This window comes from Podarcis erhardii (assembly GCF_964252035.2).
Source record: "Podarcis erhardii genome assembly, chromosome: 15".
Lineage (NCBI taxonomy): Eukaryota > Metazoa > Chordata > Lepidosauria > Squamata > Lacertidae > Podarcis > Podarcis erhardii.
Window position 1 is genome coordinate 24571939 of NC_138505.1, and position 23705 is coordinate 24595643.

The following is a 23705-nucleotide window of genomic DNA, read 5'->3' on the forward strand; positions in this document are numbered from 1 at the left end:
TCTCATATTTGAGACTGGAAACTTGCCCATGTATTTTTGTTATTCAGTTGTTGAGATGCTAACACTGAGTAGGAAAATCTGTCGAGATACTGGGCTATTCACTGCTGAAGGGCACCTTTACGGCTCTGTGCATAGCAGTAGATAGGGAAGTGTCTGCTGAGAGCACTCTGGGAGTGTCTGCGTGCAAGTAGGGAAAATAGATTTCCATGTTATCTTTAAAAGTGATCATTAAAAAAACAAATCTCCCTTTAAAAAATAATCCCTTTTTGAGAGTAAAGGAGCTGGTCAACATACTCTGGAATGCAGTCTAGCTGTTTTGATTTGTTGAAGTTATCCTCTGGGAATGTGCATGTGTCTGGAAGTAATTCACGAATGACTGATTTCCAAGCAAAGTCTTGAGCAAGACACGTGCAGCTTGCTGAGCACTGCGATCCACGTTGGCAGCATTGTGAGCTGTGCTCATTCTGTTTGTTCCAAGTTACCTCCCTTTGAAACGCAAGTTATCTGGGTAACTTAAAATAAAACGTTAGAAACTTCTTAAAACAGCTAATCCATTAAAATAAGCTAAAAAAACCTGCAAGTTGCTGTTTAATTGAGATTAAACCGGCCAGCGTGCTAAAACATTTAAAAGTCTGGTAAAATAAAGCAGGTTTTGCTTGATGCTGGAAAATGCATTGGAGCAGGTGAGCTTCTTGGGGAGAGCATTTTGGAACTGGGGTGCCACTAGTTGGGAAGGCCTTATTTCCAGTAGCACCTGCACCACACCTGGGAGGACAGGGAAACCCAGAGAAAGACCTTTGAGGATCTCAAAGGATAGCAGAGGCACATAAGGAGATGGGTACTTTGGCCCCAACACACTAAGAGTTTGTAAGTCAGGACCAGAACTTTGAACTGCTCAAAGCAGCTGATCCCAGTACAGTCGTACCTTGGTTCTAGAACAGAATGTGTTACGGGAGTCCGTTTGACTCCCAGAACAGTTCGAAAACCAAGGCATGGCTTCTGATTGGCTACAGGACACTCCTGTAGTCAATCAGAAGCTGCGCCGGACATTTGGCTTCCAAAAACTGTTTGAAAACAATCACTGGGTTTTGATCGTTTGGGAGCCGATTTGTTCGGGAGCCAAAGCGTTTGAGATCCAAGGTATGACTGTAGCAGCCGTATTATGAAATAATTGCAGTTTTCTGCATATCTTCCTTGCAGGTTTACATTTGCATATGGTTTCCATGAATATGGCTTCAGATGCCAAACGGAAGCTGGTGGGTGGGTTGGATTCGCTTAACCATCTGGATGGGCACCTGGGACTGTGCAACCTGCACTTAAATTTAGCAGCTTCTTAGCTGTTGGGATTTTACATCTTCATTTCTGATAATTTTGCATTTGCTTCGGTTGCAGCAAAACTGTGATGCCTTTAGTGAAAATAACCAGGAAGGTCTTAAGCAGCCCTACAGAGGCAGGAAATTGCGCACGGCTTAGGCTCTGCTTAGCTGAGTTGGTAGAGCAACTTCCATTCAGAAAGTCCCAAATTCAGTTCCCAATGGCATCTCCATGCAGGGCTGGGAATGTGCTGTCTTGAAACCCTGGAGAGTCGCTGCCAGTCAGGGTCGACAGTACAGAGTGAGATAGAAGCGGGTTGCATAAATGTTCCAAGTGCGCCAGAATACAGTTGAATCATCCCTGTAAAATAGTGACAATCTGGAAGCTACCCAGACATAGGAAATAGGCTTGTTTTTGTCTTCCTTCTTAATATCTTTTTCAGAGTGTACTCAGAAAAGGGCAACCAAAATGTTCAAGGGGGTGGCACAGCTCCCCTATGAGGAAAGGTTAGGGAACTATGGAATTTGCTTCCACAGGAAGTGTCAGGGGACTGCCATCAGAACGGGTGGGAGGCAGAGGAATACAGAGAGCCTCCCATGCTTCTGAGGAGCAGCTCCTTGTCCAACAGTGGGGAAAGCCATACCTCCAGTAGAGCAGAGGGGGAAAGCCGAGCGAGGAGAGGGCTCAAAGATTCTACTGAGAGCCCAAGCACCTCTCCTAGCCCAGCCAGGCAGGAAACAGGCACGCCGTTTCCGTCGCCCAGTTTGCGCACAGGGGTGAAACGTAAGGAAGGGAGGCGGAGATTTGGGGTGTCTAAGTTCTTATGCTGGGGGGGGACCGGAAGAGGCCACTCCCGGAATCTGCAAGTGACTGAGACGGACATGAACTTTCTAGTTCTGCACTGTAAATAGTTTGCACAAATAAAAACCTGTTAAAGACAGGTCGGAGTCCTGCCTGGTTACTCGTGAGCAACCACCTCACCACCTGACAGGAAGTAATGACAGCCACCAACTTTGATGGGTTTAAAAAGGGTTCATGGAGTTTAAAGCTCTCAGTAGTTACTTGCTAGAATGACTGTCTTCTGTCTCTGCTGTTGGAGGTCCAAATCCCAGCTGCTGGGAATTGGGGTGGGGGTGGGAGAGTGTTGTTACACTTCCCACGGGCATCTGGATAACCACTGTGAGAACAGGACGCTGGACTAGGTGGGCCTTTGTCCTGACCCAGCAAGGCTGCACTTACGTTCTTAGGTATAAATCTAATAATTAGATTTTGAAACTGAGGCAGGGGCTGACTTGTTTTTAATATCTGTGCAGTACCCAGAACACTTTGGACTCTTCATACAGCAGGATTAGAATAATATGCAGCAATACTAGTTTATGCGGAGAAAAAGACCACTTTCCTCACAGTCTCACCGTTTTCACACGCCCAGGGATTTCCAAAACTCAACCCTGTGGTTTTTTGTTTTTGTTTCTGCTGCCTTAAGTATGACTAGTGCTGGGAAATTATAGTCTTCCTGCTGTCAAACCTTCCAGCTATTTTTGAGGCTTAGGGACTCCCCAGCAAAGTAAACAGGCTGCTACTCTTTGAATGGGCTTGTAGCAGACAGAGCTGAGTTTCCGGATAATTCTGTTTGTTCTTTGACAACTTATTGGCAAATACATGCTTTGCAACAGGACAACAGGTACGCAGGACAATTGAAACATTTTCACAAGGAGCTTAGACTTCTTGCTTGCTTGAGGGGGAATGTGTCTCTTTTGATATATAACATTGTCAGTTGGCATTACTTAAGGCACACCCACTACTGTAGTTTCGTCTGTCAAGGCTAAAACACTCGGTTTCATCCAATTTGTCATACACAGGTGACTCCTTAGCAGATGCACAGCAGCCTTCACCAGTGTGGTGTGCTCCAGATGTTTGGACTACAACTCTGTAGTGCATAGCTGCCTGGGGCTGATGGGGGTTGTCGTCCGGAACATCTGGAAGGCACTAGGTTGGTGAAGGCTCATTTTAAGGTGCCGCTTGGAGTTAAGTTTATACGGTGGTACCTTGGTTTATGTACTTAATCCGTTCCTAATCCATTCTTAAACCGAGGCGCACTTTCCCTAATGAGGCCTCCCGCTGCCTGTGCCCTTCCACCATTCGGCTTCCGGTAGTAGACTGCGGTAAAGTTTGCAAACTGGAACACTACTTCTGGTTTCGTGGTGTTCGTAAACCGAATAGTTTGTAAACAGGACTGTTCGTAAACCGAGGTACCACTGTACTGAAATCTAGGGTTTTATTTCTGTGTTACCAGTTTTGGTTTCAGTATATATTCAAAACAAACGAGGCATCAGGAAGCCTTGCTGATCTATGGCAAATCACCCAGAGATATACAGTACTAATAGATCCAGGATTCCACAGTGAAGGCACTGCGCACAGCAGAGCTTTCCAAACTTTTCATATTAGTGACACACTTTGTAGACATGCATCATTTTGTGACACAGTAATTCAGTTTTACTAGCAAACCAGAGGTTAAACTAACCCCTTTGCAGCCCCGAGAGGAGCATTCATGCAACACACTTACAGACTGCAGCTGACTTACTAATGTGTCGCGACACACAGTTTGGAAAGCTCTGGTGTTCAGTGTTTCTTGACACAGTTCAAACCAGGACCTGCTGCCTGAAGGAAGTTTTTCTTGATTCAGTCATGTGGGAATCCTGCTTTCAGTGCCTAGGGAAGTCCTGGCTGGGGAGGTCCCCCACCCCCCCTTGCTAGCCTTGATCAGTAGGTGAAACCCAAGGCGCTTGCTTATGCTTCTTCCCTTGTTCCTTTTTGCAGGACTCAAGCTGAAATGGCTCACACCTGTCGGGGAACCATCAACTTGTCAACGGCTCACATCGACACGGAGGACTCTTGTAACATTGTGCTTTCCAATGGGGGAAGGACATACCACCTGAAGGCTCACTCAGAAGTGGAGCGGCAGCGATGGGTCACTGCTTTGGAGCTGGCCAAGTCCAAAGCCATCCGCATGAGGAACAACCAGTCAGGTAGAGTCCGTGCTTGGTGGGGAGGATCTTTCTGTAGGCCCCTCCTCTCCTGCAGAACACCCCAGTGGCAGAAGTTGCAGGGGAAACTGGGGTCCGAGGAAGCATTGCACTGTTGCTTGAGAATTGCACCGTCCTTAGTGGAGGTGCAATGTCATAAAAGGAGCACTGAGCTAAATCTTGGCTCCTACACCAGAAAACTAAACAAATCACTAGATTCTAATCCTTAATGTGGGTGCTGCAGGGGCTGGTTATGCAAGGCTCCTTAAGGTTCTGCAGCCGGAGGGAGGTGCCTTGCATGCCTGACCGTCTCCTCTAAGAATTTGGATAGGTCAGCATGAATCAGCAGAGCAAGCAGCTTTTCCACACAGCTGTGAGCTTGGGCCCAAAGGAGTTCAGAAGCAATACTTCAGCATTTTAAAACCAGAAATCCACAGGGCCCGTTATATCTTGACCAGACCTTCCATCCAGAATCTCTTTATTTTAACTGTTAATACCTTCGACACAAACGCACAGTCTTAGGGTGGCATAAAGTTCTTGCCGCTGTGTTGAGTGACAGCGATACTAATGTTACATTTGACCGAGATGGAATGAAGAGGGCTTTCCAGGCTAGCAAATGAACTTGGGAGGTGTTGGTTTTCTGTGACACAGTCTTCAAGACGGTGCCCACCGGTGGTGACCTTATCAGGCTTCAGGTTTGCGGGGTGGGAAGCTGCCTTGCACAACTCACGCTTCCTTTTCGGTAGTGTGCAAGCTGTTGGTGAAGGCCCAGGGATGCTGTGTCGCGTCTCACCCTCCGCCACAGGTCAAGCAATGACTACCAGCCGTGTGTGCCTCACGACCAGCCAGGGACTTGGTAAGGCACGTTGTCAGCCTGTTTAATTGAAAGAGCAGGGCAGCACCTGACAAGCCCCTGTGTGTGGCTGGAGACTTGAGCGAGGGCTGTGGCTCGGTGGTAGAACATATCCCATCAGGAGGGGCTGGGAGAGACCCCTGCCTGAATCCCCAGAGAGCCTTATAGGGGTTGTGAATGGCAGACAAGTGTGCAGGGGGAAATGGGGAAAAGTAATGTGGATGTAAAAGTGGACAGGTTGTCCCTGTATTCTCTTCTCTTTCCTCGTCTCTGCAGTTACTAGTTGGGAAGGGCCATAGCTCACTGGTTAGGGTACCCATTTTGCATGCAGAAGGTCCCAGGTCCAATCAGTCAATGTTTATTATGGCAAAGCAGCCAGCATACACCCAAGGTTCAATCCTTGGTGTCTTCTGATAGGGCTGGGAATGTCCCCCTGGTCTGAAACCCTGGACAGCTGCTCCCATTCGGCCTAGACAGTGTTGGGTTAAATGGACCAGTGGTCCAACTTTGGTATAAGACAGCTTCCTGTGTTTTGGTTTGAAGGGGTCAGAGGTTGTACAACTATGCAACCCCTCCCTCAGTCTTACTTCTCCCTCACAATTTCCAGCCACTTGAGGGTTTCTACAGGAGAACGTTTGTCGTGATATAGTTTCAGGAGGTAAATTTGCAGCAGGTTTATTTATAGAGGAACTGTAAAATCTTAAAAAACAGATATTCAAGGCTGCAGTAAGGGGGTGGGGTAGGAGGGCAGGGGAAAACAGCTTTACCCAGGACAGTCTTCCCCAGCCTGATACCCTAGAGATTTTTTTTTTTGGGGGGGGGACTACAGCTCCCATCAGCCCCAGCCAACATGGCAAATGGCCAGGGTTCATGGCAGTTGTAGTCCAAAAGGTGCCAGGTTTGGGAAGGCTGCCCTAGGAGTAATACTGGAAGAACCTTCCTTTGGAATGAATAGAACAGTTCTCCTAAGCAACATGCTTGAGTAATGAAAGGAAGGTGGTGGTATTATATTTTGGGACTGCTGTATGGAGATAATAAACATTTAAGATACATCAGGGCCATTTCCAGGGCTTCTAGGAATGCTTCTGCAGGTATGAAAATAGTAACATAAACAATGGGTCAACGTCTTAGGCACAGCTTCCAAGACTGTAAAGCAGGTGTGACCAGTGTGGTGCCCTCCATATACTTTGGACTACAGTTTCCATAACTCCTGCCCATTGGTCCTGCTGATGGGAATTGTAGTCCAACAGCATCTAGAGGGCACCATATTGATAACCTCTTGCTATAGAAGTGGTTCTCAATTAATTATATGTAAACAAAGTTATTAAACTCTTTCTTCCCACCCTTCCTGAACCTTTTTGCTGTCAGCCTGTCATTGTGCTATTACCTTGCCCTGAATCACTTTCTACCAAAGATGATTCTGCTTCTCTCTCTCTCTCTTTCCCCTCCACCAACACATGCACACAGATTCCTTTAGAATGTCACATTATTTTTCCTCTCTTTTCCCTAGCCCAGGCCCCCTCAGCCATGTGTTCATTAAATCCACACCCATTAGATCCAAATTCAGTACTTTGTCAACTTGGCCAGACTTGTTTCCCCTCTGTCTGTTCGCAGGGATGGATGCATTTGCTATCTCCTTTCTGACACTCTTGACTTCAGGAAGCCCCAGTTTCATTCCACTTTGAAGGAGAGCAATGTCATAACACAGATTAAAGGGATTTTTAATCCTCTTTAGAGACCATAAAACCACGTTTTGCCTACATCTGGCACTAAAAATAAACAAGCAGTCCACCCCAGGATTTTTTCAGTGCTCTCTCTCTCTCTCTCTGCCTGCCTGCAAGTCTGATTAATTCCTGCTGACTTTAATGGAATAAGTATAGCGGTTTGGTATAAAAACCTGCCGAGTCTCCCCTGCAGAAGCTGGTGGGGTGGGGGTTGCCCAAGGGACGTAGGAGCATGTTGCCCTTTTATGGAGGCTGCTGGGCATCTTTTTAATTAATCATGCCCTACAAGCCCTCCTGTTATTTCTGCTTCTTTTCATCACACAGGCTGGTTGTGTTTGCTTGGGCTTAATGGGTGTGAACATTATGCAACATGAGCTGGCTGCTTGGTTGCCGGGTCACTTGGGGTTGCCACTTGCTCGCTTCTAGCCTCCTTGAATGAAGGGTCTTTTCTCTTGCTCTCATCTCTGAGAGCTGGCACGTGCTCCCTGCCCCCCAGTGAGCATCAGGATCTGCCCCCTCACTTCCATCAATCTAGTTCCAAAGCTTTGCACCTAGTATAAAGGCAGGGTTGCATCATCAAGATGCCCTTCAGCTGCAGATCCCTTTGCAAAATCACAGCTGCCTCATCTGGGATAGAACAATGTTTCATTTGATCAGGAATTTTGTGTGTGGCTCCAGAACCTGAATTTCCTACCTGTTGCCTGAGGCTTCCTTCCTGTGTTGGCTGAAGAAGAGAGTCCCGATGAGCAAAAAATAATAATTTCCCCTCATCAGTAAATGACTAGAGCGTAAATGCCATCTTTCTAAGGCTGGAGGAGAAAGGGCATGATGCCCTTTGCACAGTAGCATGACTTTAAATCAGAATCTTTAGTGTGAATTTAAATGAGAGCCTTTGGCTTTTGGGCTTCCTGTTAGGGCATCTGGTTGGCCGCTGTGAGAACAGGATGGTGGACTAGATGGGCCATTGGTGGTTCTTACATTCTTAAAGCGATGTGGAGCCTTGCGCAGATGGAGATGCTGGCTTACACATTTCATACACCTTGCTGGGCTGTAATACTGACATTCACATCTGAGGGTTGTTGTAGCTGTAGGCTGACTCTCTGCGCTTCAAGGGAGACTGCATGCAGTCTGTTTTGATCCATTTGCGCACGCCCTGTCTTGCCAGCTGGCAAACCTTTCTGAACCTGGCACTCCTGTTTGGTGCTTGTGCCCTGGGAGAGGAAGGGAAGGCAGAAGAGTGTGCAAGGAAACAGTACAAGTGCAATTTGTGTGTGTTAGAATTCCTTAACTGCACTATAGCCTCTGCACACACCTGGGTTGCTTCGTAATATGGTGGTGCTACCCCTCTTTTTTTCTTTCCAACTTCAGGTGGGTTTTATTTTAAAAGCCACACAATTCAGCACACTCAACAGCACAGTCTAATGAGATACATAAACCTATTAAATAAACAATACAGTCATACCTCTGGCTGAAGTTGCTTCAGGTTGAGCATTTTCAGGTTGTGCTCCGCGGCGACCCGGAAGTAACAGAACACGTTACTTTCGGGTTTCACCGCTTGCGCACGTGCAGACGGTCAAAATGTTGTCATTGTGCATGCGATGGTGAATCGCGACGTGCAGACGCGGGTTGCGTTCGCTTCAGGATACGAACAGGGCTCCGGAACGGATCCTGTTCGTATCCAGAGGTACCACTGTAAAGTGACAAAATAAGTAAATGAAACCCCATCACAGTCGAAAGTCCATTGGCTTCACGTTTTATTTACAGATTTTTAATACTGCCTATTAGCAATAAGTTCCCTGCCAGCAGGAGAGCAGGTGGGAAATTGGGCCCTTGTGTGGCTGGGACAACCCAGTCAGATAGGTGGAGCATCATCATCAATCAACCACCAGTTTCTTGACCAATCTCTAGCCGCTGTGTTCCAGGATCTCATTACATCCTCTGTCTCTTGACTCAGTTCAGAGCCTTGTGACACTCCCCCCCCCCCAAGTCTTGGATAAGGGTGCAGGAACACTGTGGGTGAACATGAGATCTAGTACCCTTCAATATAATTTGGCCAAAGGGCAGATCTCTGCTTTTAGCAGCACAAGATGCCACCCAGACAAGCCCTTGTGAGTTAGGATCTTCTTGACCCCTGGCAGCAACAGAGTTTCCAGCATGACACCAAACTCTGGGGTGTGTGTGTGTGTATTGTGCCTGCCTGGGGGCTGGGGGCTGGGGGCTGGTGTGCTAAGCTTTTCACCCCAGGCTTTTCGGAGTGATTTTGCTCAGCTGTGCATTTCCTCCTCCCTGCTGTGTCCTTGGTGCCCCCTAGTGGCAGCTGTTTTACTTGTGGGATTTTCCAGGAATAAAGTTCTGACCTTCCAGAATCTGTGCCCTCCTTCCATGTTTTCCAGTGCTTTTTTCTAACCGCGCACTCACCCTTGCTTTCCCTCTCTTTCCCCTACTGCCCTGTGATGGACATCCCGGTTGTGAAAATCTCCAGCTATATCTGTTTCAAATGGAAGCATTTAGATCAAATAGTCCTCCAGTGATTTATTTGCTTGGTGAATATAAAACACAGCAGCATCAGAGCTGTAATACTGAGCCATTACTTCAGCCATGGGGAACCTTTGGCTATTCAGACATTGCTGAACTACGACTCCCACCATCCCTGGTCATTGGCCACACTTGCAGGGGCTGATGGGAGTTGTGGTTCAGCAACATCTGAAGGGCCAAAGGCTCCCCATTTCTGCATTACTTGAAAGAGGTGCCATGGAATTGAAATGCAGTGTCACATATTGTTCTTCCACTGCCCTGTTTGCCTGAAAAGCTTCTGTTTTGTCTAGAACATTGTACGTATTTGTGCCTGTTTGAAAACATTTTTCTGTATTTTGTCTTTTTCCTTGATGTCCTTTTGCCTTCATGTTTCCTGCCACTGTAAAACTTTTTGGTGGAGGGATGTATATATGTATGTATGTGTGTGTTCATTTCAGGTGCTGGGTTCATATATATCCACTCTCTTCCACTGTTACTGATGCCATTCATAATTGTGTCACACATTTACCATTTCCATCTTTTCTGCTGTTCATCAATAAATGTTGCATGCATGTAACCTTTTGTGGCTTATTTTGTTCGTTTGCTTTTCCCCGCTTCAAATAGCAAAACCTAAGAATTTCATTCTGTGGGCCACACACGGTCAAGGTTTCCTTCCTATTTTCCATTTTCTTTAAGCTTTCATTTCTGTATTTGTTTAGAGCAGCTTTTCTCAATCTGTGGGTCCCCAGATGTTCTTGGACTACAACTCCCATCACCCCTAGCTAGCAAGATCAGAGCTCAGGGATGATGGGAGTTGTAGTCCAACAACATTTGGGGACCCACAGGTTGAGAACCGCTGGTTTAGAGCATTTGTACTCCAACTCTTCACCCAAAAATGCTTCCAGGGTGGCATATGTGTGATTAGTTAAAACAGTCCTTGCCTGCAGGCTTACAATTTAAAAGACATGTCACATAAGGAAAAAGGGCAAGGAGGGAAGAGGGGTGAAAGCAGACTCAAGCACCACATTATTAAAGTTAAGCAGTAGTTCTTATAACTCCCAGAATGTGCTTAGCAACATTTCTCAGAAGTGCACATGCATGCTATAAGTGGACACATTCTCCAGTTTGCTTTAAACATGCATCAACCTTCCCAGTCTTCTGTTCTCCACCAGATGTTTACCACCAATTTTGCCCTGCTTTAACACCACACAATAATCTGCTTTTTGCCCAGCTATACTACAGAAGCATGGAGTGTGGGATGGCAATGGGACCAGCAGTGGAAAGGGAAGCCCCCTGCTCTCTCTGTGAGAACCGGGGGTTAATGGTTATGGGCTGGGAGGGTCAAGGCTAAGTTGGGTGTAGAAGGGGAATATTCCTGTAAATCATTGGTCTTCTGGTAGATCCCTGACTCTCTTATGTCTGCCCTAAAGTAGCATTGTCAGGAAGCTTTTATGGTAACATAAAAGCTTGAGTTTTGCTTTCCACAGCAAAGGATGGTGTTGGCTCTTGATGTGTTTGAGGGTTAATTGCTGGCAAGCCAGCAGTGTTCTGTCTCCTCCAAAGCAGATCCGTAGCCCCTTCTTACAGGTATGATTCATAGAGCCCAGGCCGGATCTACACAGATCTGGAAAAGGCTATTAAAAACACTATTAAAAAATACAGCTCCCAATGCAATTTGCCATTGGTGACAGATTGCTGCTCTACAGCGCCCTCTGGTGTCACATTTTTTATAATGCATTTTAAACGTCATAACTCACCAGTGTAGATTAGTCCCCAGTGTGGTATAATGGGTAGAGTGTCAGATTAAGACTTTGAAGACCAGGGTTCAAATCCCCACTTAGCCATGGAATTCACAGGGCGACTTTGGGGGCCAGTCACTGCCTTTCTCAGCCTAACCTACGTAACAGGGTTCTTTCTGGGGATTAAATGAGGAGGGGGGAACCATGTATGCCACCTTGAGCTCCTTGGAGAAAAAGGTGGGATATAAATACAATTAAATCAATCAATAAACAAGCAAGCAAGCAGAGAAGAGAGGGGTTGGCCTACTGATGTTTTGTGGGGAAAGTTGTGAGGCTCTGTGCTAGGGTAAACCCCATCCCTGTTTGGGTCCTCTCAACTTGTAGGGCTGCCTGAACATTCATATGACATTCATTCATTCATTTCATTTATGTACCACCTTTATCTGCCAAGGAACTCAAGGTGGTGAACCTGGTTCTCCCTCCCATTTCATCCTCACAACAACCCTGTGAGGTAGCTTAGGCTAAGAGATGGTGACTGGCTCAAGGTCACCCAGTGAGCTTAATGGCTGAGTGGGGATTTGAATCCTGGTTTCCCAGGTCTTAATCCAACACTTAACCATTTTACCACACTGTCGCTAAAACAGTATGTGATCAAACTGATTAAGACTGTTCAAAGGTCTTGGAACATTATTTACTTTTCTCTGAAAATTTGCTTTCACAATTCTGGGCATAGTGCCTGATTACCCTGCTTGCTTTGATACCAAAATATGTTGTTGGGCAAAACCACACAGAATGTGGCTTTCTCAAAAGTTGACCAACACAGATGCTAATGCAGCAATTCAGTGCCACGTTTAAAGCGTAACTAATTTATTACAGTGTAAGCTTTTTCTGGACTGTAGTTTAACTCTGTAATAAATTTGTTAGGATTGGCCCTGCTTAGAGTAAAACCACTGAAATTAATGGACCTCAGTCATATCCATTAATTTCATTGGGTCTGCTCTGAGCAATACTAGCACTGCATACAAAAAGACTGGTGTTCTTACTGTGACAGACTAACACAGAGTGACCCCTCTGGAAGATGCAGAAGTCTCTCCCAATGAGGGCAACCTCTGGTGCTATACCTTGCCTGCTTGGAATGCTTCCTAATAGTTATATAGCCCAAATATTTCCCTGCCTCAGTTCAGCTGTTCCTTGCAAATTAAGCTGGAATTTAGCAGCAGCAGCTGTGATAATTTATTTGTACTGGAGAGAAGAAATATATAACATGCAGGCAATATTCCAGGATATGAAAAGGTTGCTGGACCCACCAGCTTTTTCTGGGGGTCTCGTAAGAATTACAAAGCTTACAAAACATGGCTTACTGTTTCTATGCAAGAGAGAATGTCTGGGACAGCTACTCCCTATAGAAATTTGAACATTATGCTGGTGGCCACAAGGTGGCTGTGTTGCATTTGTCTTTATCGTAGGGAATGCAGGATGGGGAGAGAGTATATTTGGTTTAATACTGTACATTGAAAGCAGTTGCATACCGCTTTAAGGAATTGTGCTTCTCCCAATGAATCCTGGGAGCTGTAGTTCATTGTTTGCTGCTGAGAGATGTTGAGAAGACCCCCTATTCCTTTCACAGAACTACAACTCCCAGAATGGTTTAGCAACCAATCTCTCTTCCCAGGGAACTGTGGGAACGGTAACTCTGTGAGGGGAACAGCGGTCCCCTAACAACTTTCAGCAGCCTTAAGAAACTACTGCTCCCAGGATTCTTTGGGGGAAGGCACAACGGTTTAAAGTGGGATCCTGCTGCTTTTAAATATTTCGTGCGGGTGGGTCCTAAATCACATGATATCTCCCAGATGTTTCGGACAGTAGCAGTTGCTCTCAACCCACACCCTGTAGGACCACTATGCTGGTTTCCAGGAAGGGAGGAGGGAGGCTGTATAAGAAGGAAGTTGCATGGCATAAGCTGCCTGGTGACCTCGCTGACCAACAAGCCCAGGGAAGCATTCTTAGGGGTATTAGCTAATACATACCCTCAGTTTATTGGCTAAACCTGTTGGAATAGGATTACTCCGGAAGTTCCAAGAAGCTGAGACGCACTGTTTGGTGCCTGCAGAATTCTCTCTGTGTGAGAGAACCATCTTGCAAGCACTGGGATGTTCTCCCTGCGGTTCTTCAAATATGAACTTTCAGTTTCTAGAAGCTGTTTCTAACCAGACCTGCTGAGTGATCCACAATCTCCTTTGAAAGGGACCCTGCTGTTTTGGGGACGGCAGGGGGTGGGGAGGGAGAGATCCCCATCACATTTCTTTCCTGAGTGCAAGGAGCGAATGCCAAGGGTGCCCTCACTGATTCAACTGGCAAAGTTGTGCCAGCACGGCTACAGCTGCTGGAGCAGGTAAGGACTATTTATAAAAGTCTATGTGGAGGGGTGGGTTGCAGCTGGGGCCTCTGGGTAATGAAAGGAATGGGGCTTTTGTGTGTGTGTGTATACCTGTAGGGAATAAAAGGGATGCGGGTGGCGCTGTGGGTTAAACCACAGAGCCTAGGGCTTGCCGATCAGAAGGTCGGAGGATCGAATCCCTGCAACAGGGTGAGCTCCCGTTGTTCGGTCCCTGCTCCTGCCAACCTAGCAGTTCGAAAGCACATCAAAGTGCAAGTAGATAAATAGGTACTGCTCCGGTGGGAAGGTAAACGGCGTTTCCGTGCACCACTATGGCTTCACTAGAAGCGGCTTAGTCATGCCGGCCACATGACCCGGAAGCTGTACGCCGGCTCCCTCGGCCAATAAAGCGAGATGAGCGCCGCAACCCAGAGTCATCCGCAACTGGACCTAATGGTCAGGGGTCCCTTTACCTTTACCTATACCTGTAGATGTCCCAAATATGCCCACCCTCCTTGTCAGTAAAGGCAAAGTCCAATCCTTCCCAAACATTATAGAACATGAGACTTTTAATTTCAGCGTTGAGGGCTCAAGCCCTATGTTGTGGTCACTTCCAACTCTGCAATTCTATGATTAAAAGAGGCAGCAAGGACAAAGAACCATGGAGCCACTTCCCAGGCAGCAGGAAAAAATGTAGCGACTACCGTAGGCTGATTGTGGCCTTGCTGATTCTTTGAGAGAAGGAGACTAAATTCCTAGACAGAGTTTTATTTTGAATGTGTGTTTAAACAAAAGAACATTTCCCCAGTATTTCCATATTAGTGTAAAATACCAGACTAATCAATTTGCAGCTAAGGGAAAGCTAGAAGCAGCTTGGTGAGATGTGTAATTGTTCTTGCAGGGAAGGAGTAGAGATTCCACCCCCCCCCCCAAAAAAAGTAAATGGAACTATTTTGCACCTTATTAAAGAAGAATGTTTGCAAAAGGTGGGGAGAGAGAGCAGGGACACTTGGCTTCCTTGGAGTGCTTTGCAATAGCTCACCACATCCTATACATGAAACGAAACGGATTGGGGACCTGTGATTGAATTGACTTGAACTCCCATAATTTCTAATCATTGAGCATGATGGCTGGGACTGATTGGGGTTTGGGGTGCAGCAACATCTGGAGAGCAACATCTGGAGGGCAACAGGTTGGCTAGTTCTTGAGTTTCTGTATGGATCACAAATTGGGAGCGGATGCTAAGCCTAGATGCAACAGCAGGGGGCAACAGCGCTGCAGTAGTGGATGGGTGTTTAGAGAAGCTGAGCAACCGTTTGTGTGTTTGCAGTTAAGAGCCCAGTTTTATGATGCACAAAGGCTATTGTGTTCCTTGCTGGGTTTTAAAGTTGCAGTATTGTTGCCGTTTTTTGGAAGTGCCACATAAACACAAATAGGGCCCTGCTGAGCTTCGTCGCTTTGTGTGACGCACGCTCACCAAGTCTGCTGTGAATCAGCAGCAAATGGATTGCAATTCTCTTTTGTTTTGTTTTGTTTTTATTTAAAGGCAATTCTCTTCATTTTGAGGAGCAAATTAAAATGGAGGGAATGGCTTACAGAACTGTATGACTTGTGCTAAATTCCCAAAATGAAAACAAACAAAAACATTTAAGGAAATGGAGGAAAATAATCAACTGCATGAAAGCAAATTGAAGCTACCACTGTTAACGAAATATCAGGCAACTTAAAAATATGTGCTCTGCGGGTTGCCTTCCACTGAGTTGGCAGCAGCGGGAGCTTTCCCCCCTAAGCTGAAGGAAGGGAGGTCCCAGGACATAGCCAAAGTCACAGTGGGCTTCATTGGCACTTTTAAAAAGTTAAAATGAGCAGCTTGATTTGGGCTCTGCAACCACCTGGTTGCCAGTTCAGCATGTCTTGCCACAGGGGCGTGGGTGGCGCTGTGGGTTAAACCACAGAGCCTAGAATTTGCCAATCAGAAGGTCGGTGGTTCGAATCCCCGTGACGGGGTGAGCTCCCATTGCTCGGTCCCTGCTCCTTCCAACCTAGCAGTTTGAAAGCACGTCAAAGTGCAAATAGATAAATAAGTACTGCTCCAGCAGGAAGGTAAACGGCGTTTCCGTGCGCTGCTCTGGTTTGCCAGAAGCGGCTTAGTCCTGCTGGCCACATGACCCGGAAGCTCCCTTGGCCAATAAAGCGAGATGAGCGCCACAACCCCAGAGTCAGCCACAACTGGACCTAATGGTCAGGGGTCCCTTTACCTTTACTTTATGTCGTGCCACTTCTGAACCTCTCTTTCCACAAAGCAAAGTACGGTCATCTGTTTGGGTACACCAAACTAAGTAGTGATTTATCACATCGTATAAATCTTCACACAGAATTCTGCATGGAATTCAGTTCCACTTCAGTGTAATAACATACCTACATACATAATTTTATTTAGGAAATGTTCTTGTGTTTTATCTTGTATTTTATTCTGTGAACCGCCCCGGGATTGTTTGATGAAGGACGGTATTTAAATTAAATAAATAACAATAATTTCCACAGTTCAAATCATGCTCAAGGTGACTGACAACATGAAAAACAACAACATAACTGCAACATAACAAAAGTGATCATGATAAATAAAATATTAAACGATATACAGCCAAACGGAACAATTTCCACATAAATCACAGCAAGAGTGAAAATAAAGATACAAAAAACCAACAGCAACCCCCCCCCAGAACAACACCCCAGCCCAAGAGCATGTAACAACAACTGTACTAGTAGGGGCAATGCACATTTAAAATATAGGGGCTTTTGATCCCATTTAGAGCAGGTGTAGAGTATTGAGTGCTTCCCTGTCCTCTTGGCAAATGTAACACTAGTTTATTTTTAAGGAAGGCAGTGATGGCACCCACCCCACAAGCTTCCTTGCTGTAAACTAAAATTAATATTCACAGCCAATGAGAGGAGGCAGGGCGGGGGCAGGGGAGAGAACGAGGCTGCAATAAAAATCCATTTTATTATTTCCCCCGCTGGGCAGTAATGGGAGTACAAACTGCTGACTGAGGCAGCTCCATACTTGAGCGATGTGGCAAGATTTAACTTTTGCCACCCAGGAACAAAGCAGGGCGTGGATGTCGCAAGCTCAGAAAGCAAAATAAAGCAAGACACTGTTTCTGGGAGTGGGGAGAAAAGTGCTCAGTTTGGGGTCCATAGCTCTCTTCCCACACAGGCCTCCCTGCCGTGCTTTTGCAGAGCTTACAGTCTCTTGCAATGCATTGCTGCCCTTCTCTTTTTTTCTAAAGCAGAGGAAGATGCCTGATGCTGGATCCAGACCGCTTATTCAAGAAACCCAGGGTGGAGAACCGTGGGCTCAGGGGCCAAATGTGGGGCTGCCCTAGGGGGCATAGTCCAGAGACCCCAGCTGGTACAAAACACTGCAGTTACACTGTTGGTGGGTACAGACCAGGCTTCCTCAACCTCAGCCCTCCAGATGCTTTTGGCCTACAACTCCCATGATCCCTAGCTAGCAGGACCAGTGGTCAGGGATGATGGGAATTGTAGTCTCAACACACCTGGAGGGCCGAGGTTGAGGAAGCCTGGTACAGACTATTGCCAGCATAGAATTCAGGTGCTCAAAACTCTCCACTGGCTTGCCCTCGTGCTACTGGGCCAGGTTAAAAGGTGATGCATTAATATACAGGGCCCTTAACAATTTGGGCCCAGGATACCTCAAGGACCTCCTAATCCCTCATATCCCTGCTTGATGGATGAAGTCTTCGAGAGATCCATTATCAGTGGTCCCCCATGGCAGCTTGTATCTGCCAAGAGTTGTGCGTTTAGTATTGAGGGCCAATTTTCTGGAACTCCCTTGCAGTTGAACTTCCAGTACCTACAGAATATTTTTTTAAAAAAATTCCAGCAGGCATTTTAATTAAAGTTTGATTTTATCGTTTTAATTGATTTTTTTTGTTTTGTTATTGTGTCTCTGTAAACTGCTTAGAGACCATTGTAATTAAGCAGTATATTGCTGTCAACGACTGGTTGGATGCAGAGGGATGGGGGGAGGAACCGGCTGGGGAGCCCCCAAGGGAAGAAGGCTCAGGGCCAGAGGATTCGTGGTGAGATGACGATGTGTGATCTGAGGGAGAAGACTGGGATGAGGAGATGTCAGAAGCTGAGGTGGTAATAGGATTTAGTGAGCGCAGAGAGTCTGTGGCAAAGAGCAGAATCAGAAGCAGGAGAGAAGGAACTCCCAAGAGGTAGAGATGAGTCTGCCTGGTGAAGCATCATGGGTGTCTACAACTCCTCTTCACCCACCTGGTCTCCTCTTCGCCCACCTGGTCTCTCAGAACCAGGACAGGTGTGAAGAGGGCGGAGAAAAAGTTAGCTTCACGAAGATGCAGTCTCTGATTGCTTGTGGAAAACCCTAGAGAGGGAGGAGACTAGGGCAACTGCTGGGAGACCTTCAGTCTCAGCAAGTGCTTCATGGGGGCAAGACCTGCTTTGAGATCAGTTGCTGTGCTCATGAGGCCTAACACTCCTGTTCAGAGATGAGACTCTCCTATTTTTACTAATAAAGAGTTAACTCCCATTTGCTCGGTGTGATTTACTGCTGGCTCGCTTCTGTCAATTGCTTAAATAGATTTCCAGCCTTTCTTGGTGATGCCATTGGGGATCGAACCTGCGACCTTCTGCATGCAAAGTGGGTGCTCCACCACCTGAGCGATGGATGTTTCCTGTTGCCTCCCCCCATTATTCCTCATTGCCAGCCCTTCTGTGCACTCTCCTAGGCTCAGCTCCACTGCCTCCTTTCCATCCGTGACTTGCCCCGCCGAGGCCATGGCTTCAGTGTAATTACTTTGAAATATATCACTTGCAGATTGCAGCTTTAGGCATCTGGAGTGCCCGTTTGCATACTTACTTTGCCTCATCAGTGTAGCAGCCCGTCAAAGGGCTTACTGCAATTTGTCCTGGTGGCACTCCTGAGTGTATTTAAAATGTGGCGGCGAACATAGAGAGAATGTTCCATGCATCATTGTCCCTTAATCAAGAGCCCATTGCTAATGGAGATGGAGAAAACTCAGGATTGCTTGCTGAGAGATGGCAGCAGAAAAGATGTTAACCAAACAGTCTCTCAGCTGTGGGGAGACTCCCTGCTGTGGATCCTCTTTTTATACCTTCAGGAGAGCAGGGATGATCCCTGCTGGATCAGGCCAGTGGCGCAGCTAGTCCAACATCTTGTTCTCACAGTGGCCAACCAGATGCATGTGGGAAACTCGCAAAAAGGACCTGAGCTCAAGAGTTCTCTCTCCTCCAGTGGCTTCCAGCAACTGGTATTCAGAAGCATTAATGCCTCCAGTTGTGGAGCCACAGCAGAGCCATCACAGCTGGTAGCCATTGATAGCTTTCTCATTCATGTATTTGGCCAGTCCTTTTTTTAAAACCATCTGAGTTGGTGGCTGTCACTGCCCTCCTGGGGGAGCAATTTGCACAGTTTATCTCTGCTTCCTTGGATGTCCATGGCCTCTAGTCTTATGAGAGAGGGAAGGAAGCTTTTCTCTATCCATTTCCTCCGTGATAGGCATTATTTTAGGGACGCGGGTGGCGCTGTGGGTTAAACCACAGAGCCTAGGATTTGCCGATCAGAAGGTCGGCAGTTCGAATCCCCGCGATGGGGTGAGCTCCCGTTGTTTGGTCCCTGCTCCTGCTAACCTAGCAGTTCGAAAGCATGTCAAAGTGCAAGTAGATACATAGGTACCGCTCCGGCGGGAAGGGAAACAGCGTTTCCATGCGCTGCTCTGGTGTGCCAGAAGCGACTTAGTCATGCTGGCCACATGACCCGGAAGCTGTATGCCGGCTCCCTCGGCCAATAAAGCGAGATGAGCTCTGCAACCCCAGAGTCAGCCACGACTGGACCTAATGGTCAGGGGTCCCTTTACCTTTACCTTTAGGCATTATTTTATAAGCTTCTATCATCATGTCTGCTCTTCCTCAGTTTACTTGTTGGAGTTGCTCAGGCTTCCAACCAGAGGATATATTTTCAAAGGCAGGTTAGGATAAAGAGTGAGGAAGTTGCCCTTTAGTTAGATTGGTGAGATGAAAGAATGTTTAGTGAAGGAAGTAGAAAGGAACCGCGGAAGAGTGTGGTTAAATTGTGTTCAGCTGTGTTAAGTTCACCTGATGGAGTTATTTGTGGAGCTTTCATGATTCTACCCTCTCAATCATCTTTATTTCTTTAAAATGAAAAGCTAGGTCATTCATGGCTCCGCAACACAACTTTTTTTGTGCTGAAGTGGACTTGGGTTTTTTGTTTGTTTTTTAGTAACCAACCTTCCCCAAATAAGGAGGATGCCCCAATTTTATTAGTATAGAAAGCCTTAATTGGATTTTATAATTGATGATAAATTCCTATAATTTAAATGTAATTCCTCCCAATAAGGTTGAAGTCTGTGCCACAGCAAAAAAACCCAAATGATTAATCTATTGAGAGAACCCCCAAATGTAGAAAATAATTTGGGGGAGGGCTCGTGAAATCAATTACGAAAAGAGAGAATAGTTCATTAACTTTTACTTCTGCTGCTGAATGAGCAACTGGACATGCTCTGAGCTTTCCTGGTGGTTACCCTGGTTGTACAAAACCAATTAATTTCATCACGTTGGCGAAATTCCAGGTTGAACTTGAACCAGCAGGTTCAGCAGGTATGGGCGTGGCACTCTTTCCCCCTTTTCCACATGAGAAGTCATTTTTATTTTATTTTATTTAGAGCATTTGTAACCTGCTCTTAAGCAAAAAAGACTCCCAGAGTGGCTTACAACAAATGATCAAACAAAGCAATACAATCCCTTCTTGCCCGCAGGCTTGCCATCTAAATAAAACCCCACACCATACAAGGAGAAGGGATGGGGAGGGGAAGAGAAACACAAGACCAGTTCTTAAACAATTGTTCTTCTAATGATCAGCTTGCATAGTTCAGAGGTAAAGGTAAAGGAACCCCTGACTGTTAGGTCCAGTCGCGGACGGCTCTGTGGTTGCCCCGCTCATCTCACTTTACTGGCCAAGGGAGCTGGTGTTTGTCCACAAACAGTTTTTCCGGGTCATGTGGCCAGCATGACTAAGCTGCTTCTGGTGAACCAGAGCAGCACACGGAAACGCCGTTTACCTTCCCGCCGGAGCGGTACCTATTTATCTACTAGCACTTTGATGTGCTTTCAAACTGCTAGGTTGGCAGGAGGTGGGACAGAGCAACAGGAGCTCACCCCGTCGCGGGGATTCGAACCACTGTTTGGCAAGCCCTAGGCTCAGTGGTTTAGACCACAGCACCACCCACGTCCCTAGTTCAGAGGTAGGAGTTGCCTAATGGTGCTGGGCTTTGGGCAAAGCGGATGGATTGATCCTTCTACTTTCTCTCTCTCTCCTTTTGAGGCAGTCTGATGGAATGGCTATCCCAGGTGTCAGTTGAGGGAAGAGGAGGCCCAGTGGGGTTAGCCTGGCACAGCAGAGCAGATGGAGGGAGCCCTGCTTCTCACCTCTCCCAGTATTTAAAAGATTTATTTAAAAGATTTATACACCGCTTAGGCATGTAAAACATGTCTGGGGTCTTTGCAACAATAATATAATGATATAGTAAAAGCCAAATATTATATAAAACAGTGGATGGGAACATATATTTTTTATGGTTATTTGCTTCCCATAAGGCTGCAATTATTATTATTAATTTAAGTAATTACCTGCTCTTCACCAGCAAGTCCCAGGGCGTGTTGCAACAATTAAAAATTCAGAATTAAAAACAATTTAAGCATATGCAATATAATAAGAGATACAAAACAGTTACATATATTTTAAAAAATCTAAGAAATCACAAATTTTAAAAACAAAAAATATAAAAACTGTTAAAAACGACAGTGGCATGGACATAAAATCAATTCACATCAAAGGCAGATATCAACAGGGATAAAGATTTTAGCAGGTTTGTTGAAAGAGGAATGCATTTAGCAGGTACCAAAAACCTAATAGAGAAGACACCTGTCTGTTATGCAGTGGGAGGGAGTTCCAAAGGATTTAATTGCTACCACATTAAAGTTCTGATTCTGACATCATACACAACAGACTTTGGACAGCACCTGTGGGATGCCCTCTCCTGCAGAACACTGTGATTGGTTGAGTATGTCTATCATGCTTTGGCGAAAAAGTCTTTCAGCCCGTACCTGAGCTGCAACAGAGTCAGTGCCTGGTTTTATTTCTTAGCAAAATGGAAGTAAATTCAGTGTCCAATTTATATGCAACCTGAGTCAAGTAGGCCAAACCAAGATATCCTTTGGTGCAAATGTTTCGCTGCTTTCCTCCGGCAACTCTCCGTTTTAGAACCACAAAGGCTACCTTCGGAAGCTCATCTCCAGGTATTTCTTCGATAGGAGTGGATGTTTTCAGCAGACTTGCCCATCAGTTGAAATGGTCTCACAAAACGCCTTGATATGATGTGTCCAGATGGTAGCTTGTTCTGTTCTGGAAAAAACCACAACAAAACCGTCCCACAGAGGAGGTGGCCAGCCAGCCTCAGCCTGAAAGCTTACATATGAAATGTTGAAGAAGTCCCACTTGCTCTGGTTTCAAGACCTTAGAAAGATCACCAAGTTGAGTTGGTGCTTTTTAAAAACCTCCTTACTTTGTGGACTGTGGGGAAGGGAAGGAAGAAGGGAGCAGCCAGCAGCAGCACGGTGGCTTGATCAGTTTGTCACACCCCAGATTTGCGAAGGGGAGGGCGGCGATGTTCCAAGAGCCAGGAAGGGAGAATTGGGAGTGGGTGGGGCCGCCCAGCACCCGGCAGAACACATGACTGCCCAATAAGTCTCCTCTCCTCCTCCTTGAGTGTGTGCGGGTGGTTTTTTGGGAGACCCATCCATCTGGCGGCTGTCCATGGTGCTGATCAGATCGCTGCCCTAGGCAGCCTCGGCGGCGGCGGCGGCGGCGGCGGCAACGGCAGCAGCAGCAGCAGCTGCGACTCCTCTCCTGGGTGGAGATTGATGAGAGCTCCTTGCGGATCCTCATCCGGAGATTTCACTTGCCAGTATTTATTTGCTTTCGCCTGCCTTTCTCGGCAACCGAGGCGAGGGAGGGGCTGAAGACGGATGGACTGAGGTGGGAAAGGAAACATACCAGAGTGGAAGACCACTATAAGCCCCACACGCGCACCCCACCCCACCCCACGGCAGGTTTAAGGAAGACTTGTCCTTTGTCTCTCTAGCTGCTGCGAGGGGAAGACTTGGCTGGGTGAGTAAGGGAGGGGTTGGGGAGATCGGGGAGTGTAGCCTCTCCCACCCCCACCCCCTATTGCTGGACTGGCAAAGCAGAGCAAAAGGGGAGTGGGTTCTTTCCTCCCCTCCTGTTTCTCTCTTGCACGCAGCTCCACTCCTTACCCCGTTCTCCCGCTGTATGGAAATGGCACCTCAGGGTGGAGCAGCTGTCCAGGCTGAGAACTGGGGAAGAGATGGAGGTATAAAATGGAGGGGGGGGAGAGTTTGAACTGCTTGGCTTTCATGAGCACTGTGGGTGAACCCACTTTCTGGAGAGGAACAGCAGCCCCCTACCCTAATATTTTTAGGTGAACCCTCCCATCTATTGCTTCTGACATGAAAATATACAAAGTGGAAAGTGGGGGTGGGTGGGTGGAGAAAGGAAATCCAGTGGTTTGGGGGATTATTATTATTATTATTATTATTATTATTATTATTATTACTATTATTTTGCAACTCTTAAGGATTCTTGTAAAAAGCTGTATCTGAGCAGGGCATCTCTCTCCGACCTCTCAGGTTGGGGGTGGCGGAAGAGTAAGGAGCCCAAGTCCTGGGAGGAGGGGGTTGATTCATGAGAGATGCTCCGTTTCCTGGCCAGGACCCCTGCTCTCTTTCTCACCCCCCCCTTCCGTAGAGGCGATCTCTGCTTCTTCTCTCTCCCCCCCCCTTTGCCTGGGCAGTGCCTCTCTGAGTAAGCACTTGGTTCCCAGTCTCTCCGCGAAGCTGGACTGCACAAGAAGCCTTGGTTCCCCCTCCCCCCCTAAGCCTCCCCTCTCCTGCCAGCTCTCCATGGGGGAAATGTGCCTTAACCTTATGGGTCACCTCTGCTTGCGGCCCCATCAGAGTGAGGTCTCCGTCACGTGGCAAGGTCAGAGAAGCATA

General features: G+C 46.8%; 1 protein-coding gene across 4 annotated transcripts in view; it reads left to right on the plus strand.

Moving 5' to 3' along the window:
• The window catches only part of OSBP2 (oxysterol binding protein 2), a 152474-nt gene that overhangs the window by 25338 nt on the left and 103431 nt on the right, over positions 1 to 23705 (plus strand). For 3 of the 4 annotated variants that reach the window (XM_081841794.1, XM_081841795.1, XM_081841796.1), the window contains exon 2: positions 4132 to 4340. In XM_081841794.1, the coding sequence (XP_081697920.1) occupies positions 4132 to 4340 (209 nt within the window). Of the gene's footprint in view, positions 1 to 4131; positions 4341 to 4422; positions 5194 to 23705 lie in introns of those variants that run through there. The other variant, XM_081841797.1, reaches the window with a different exon arrangement.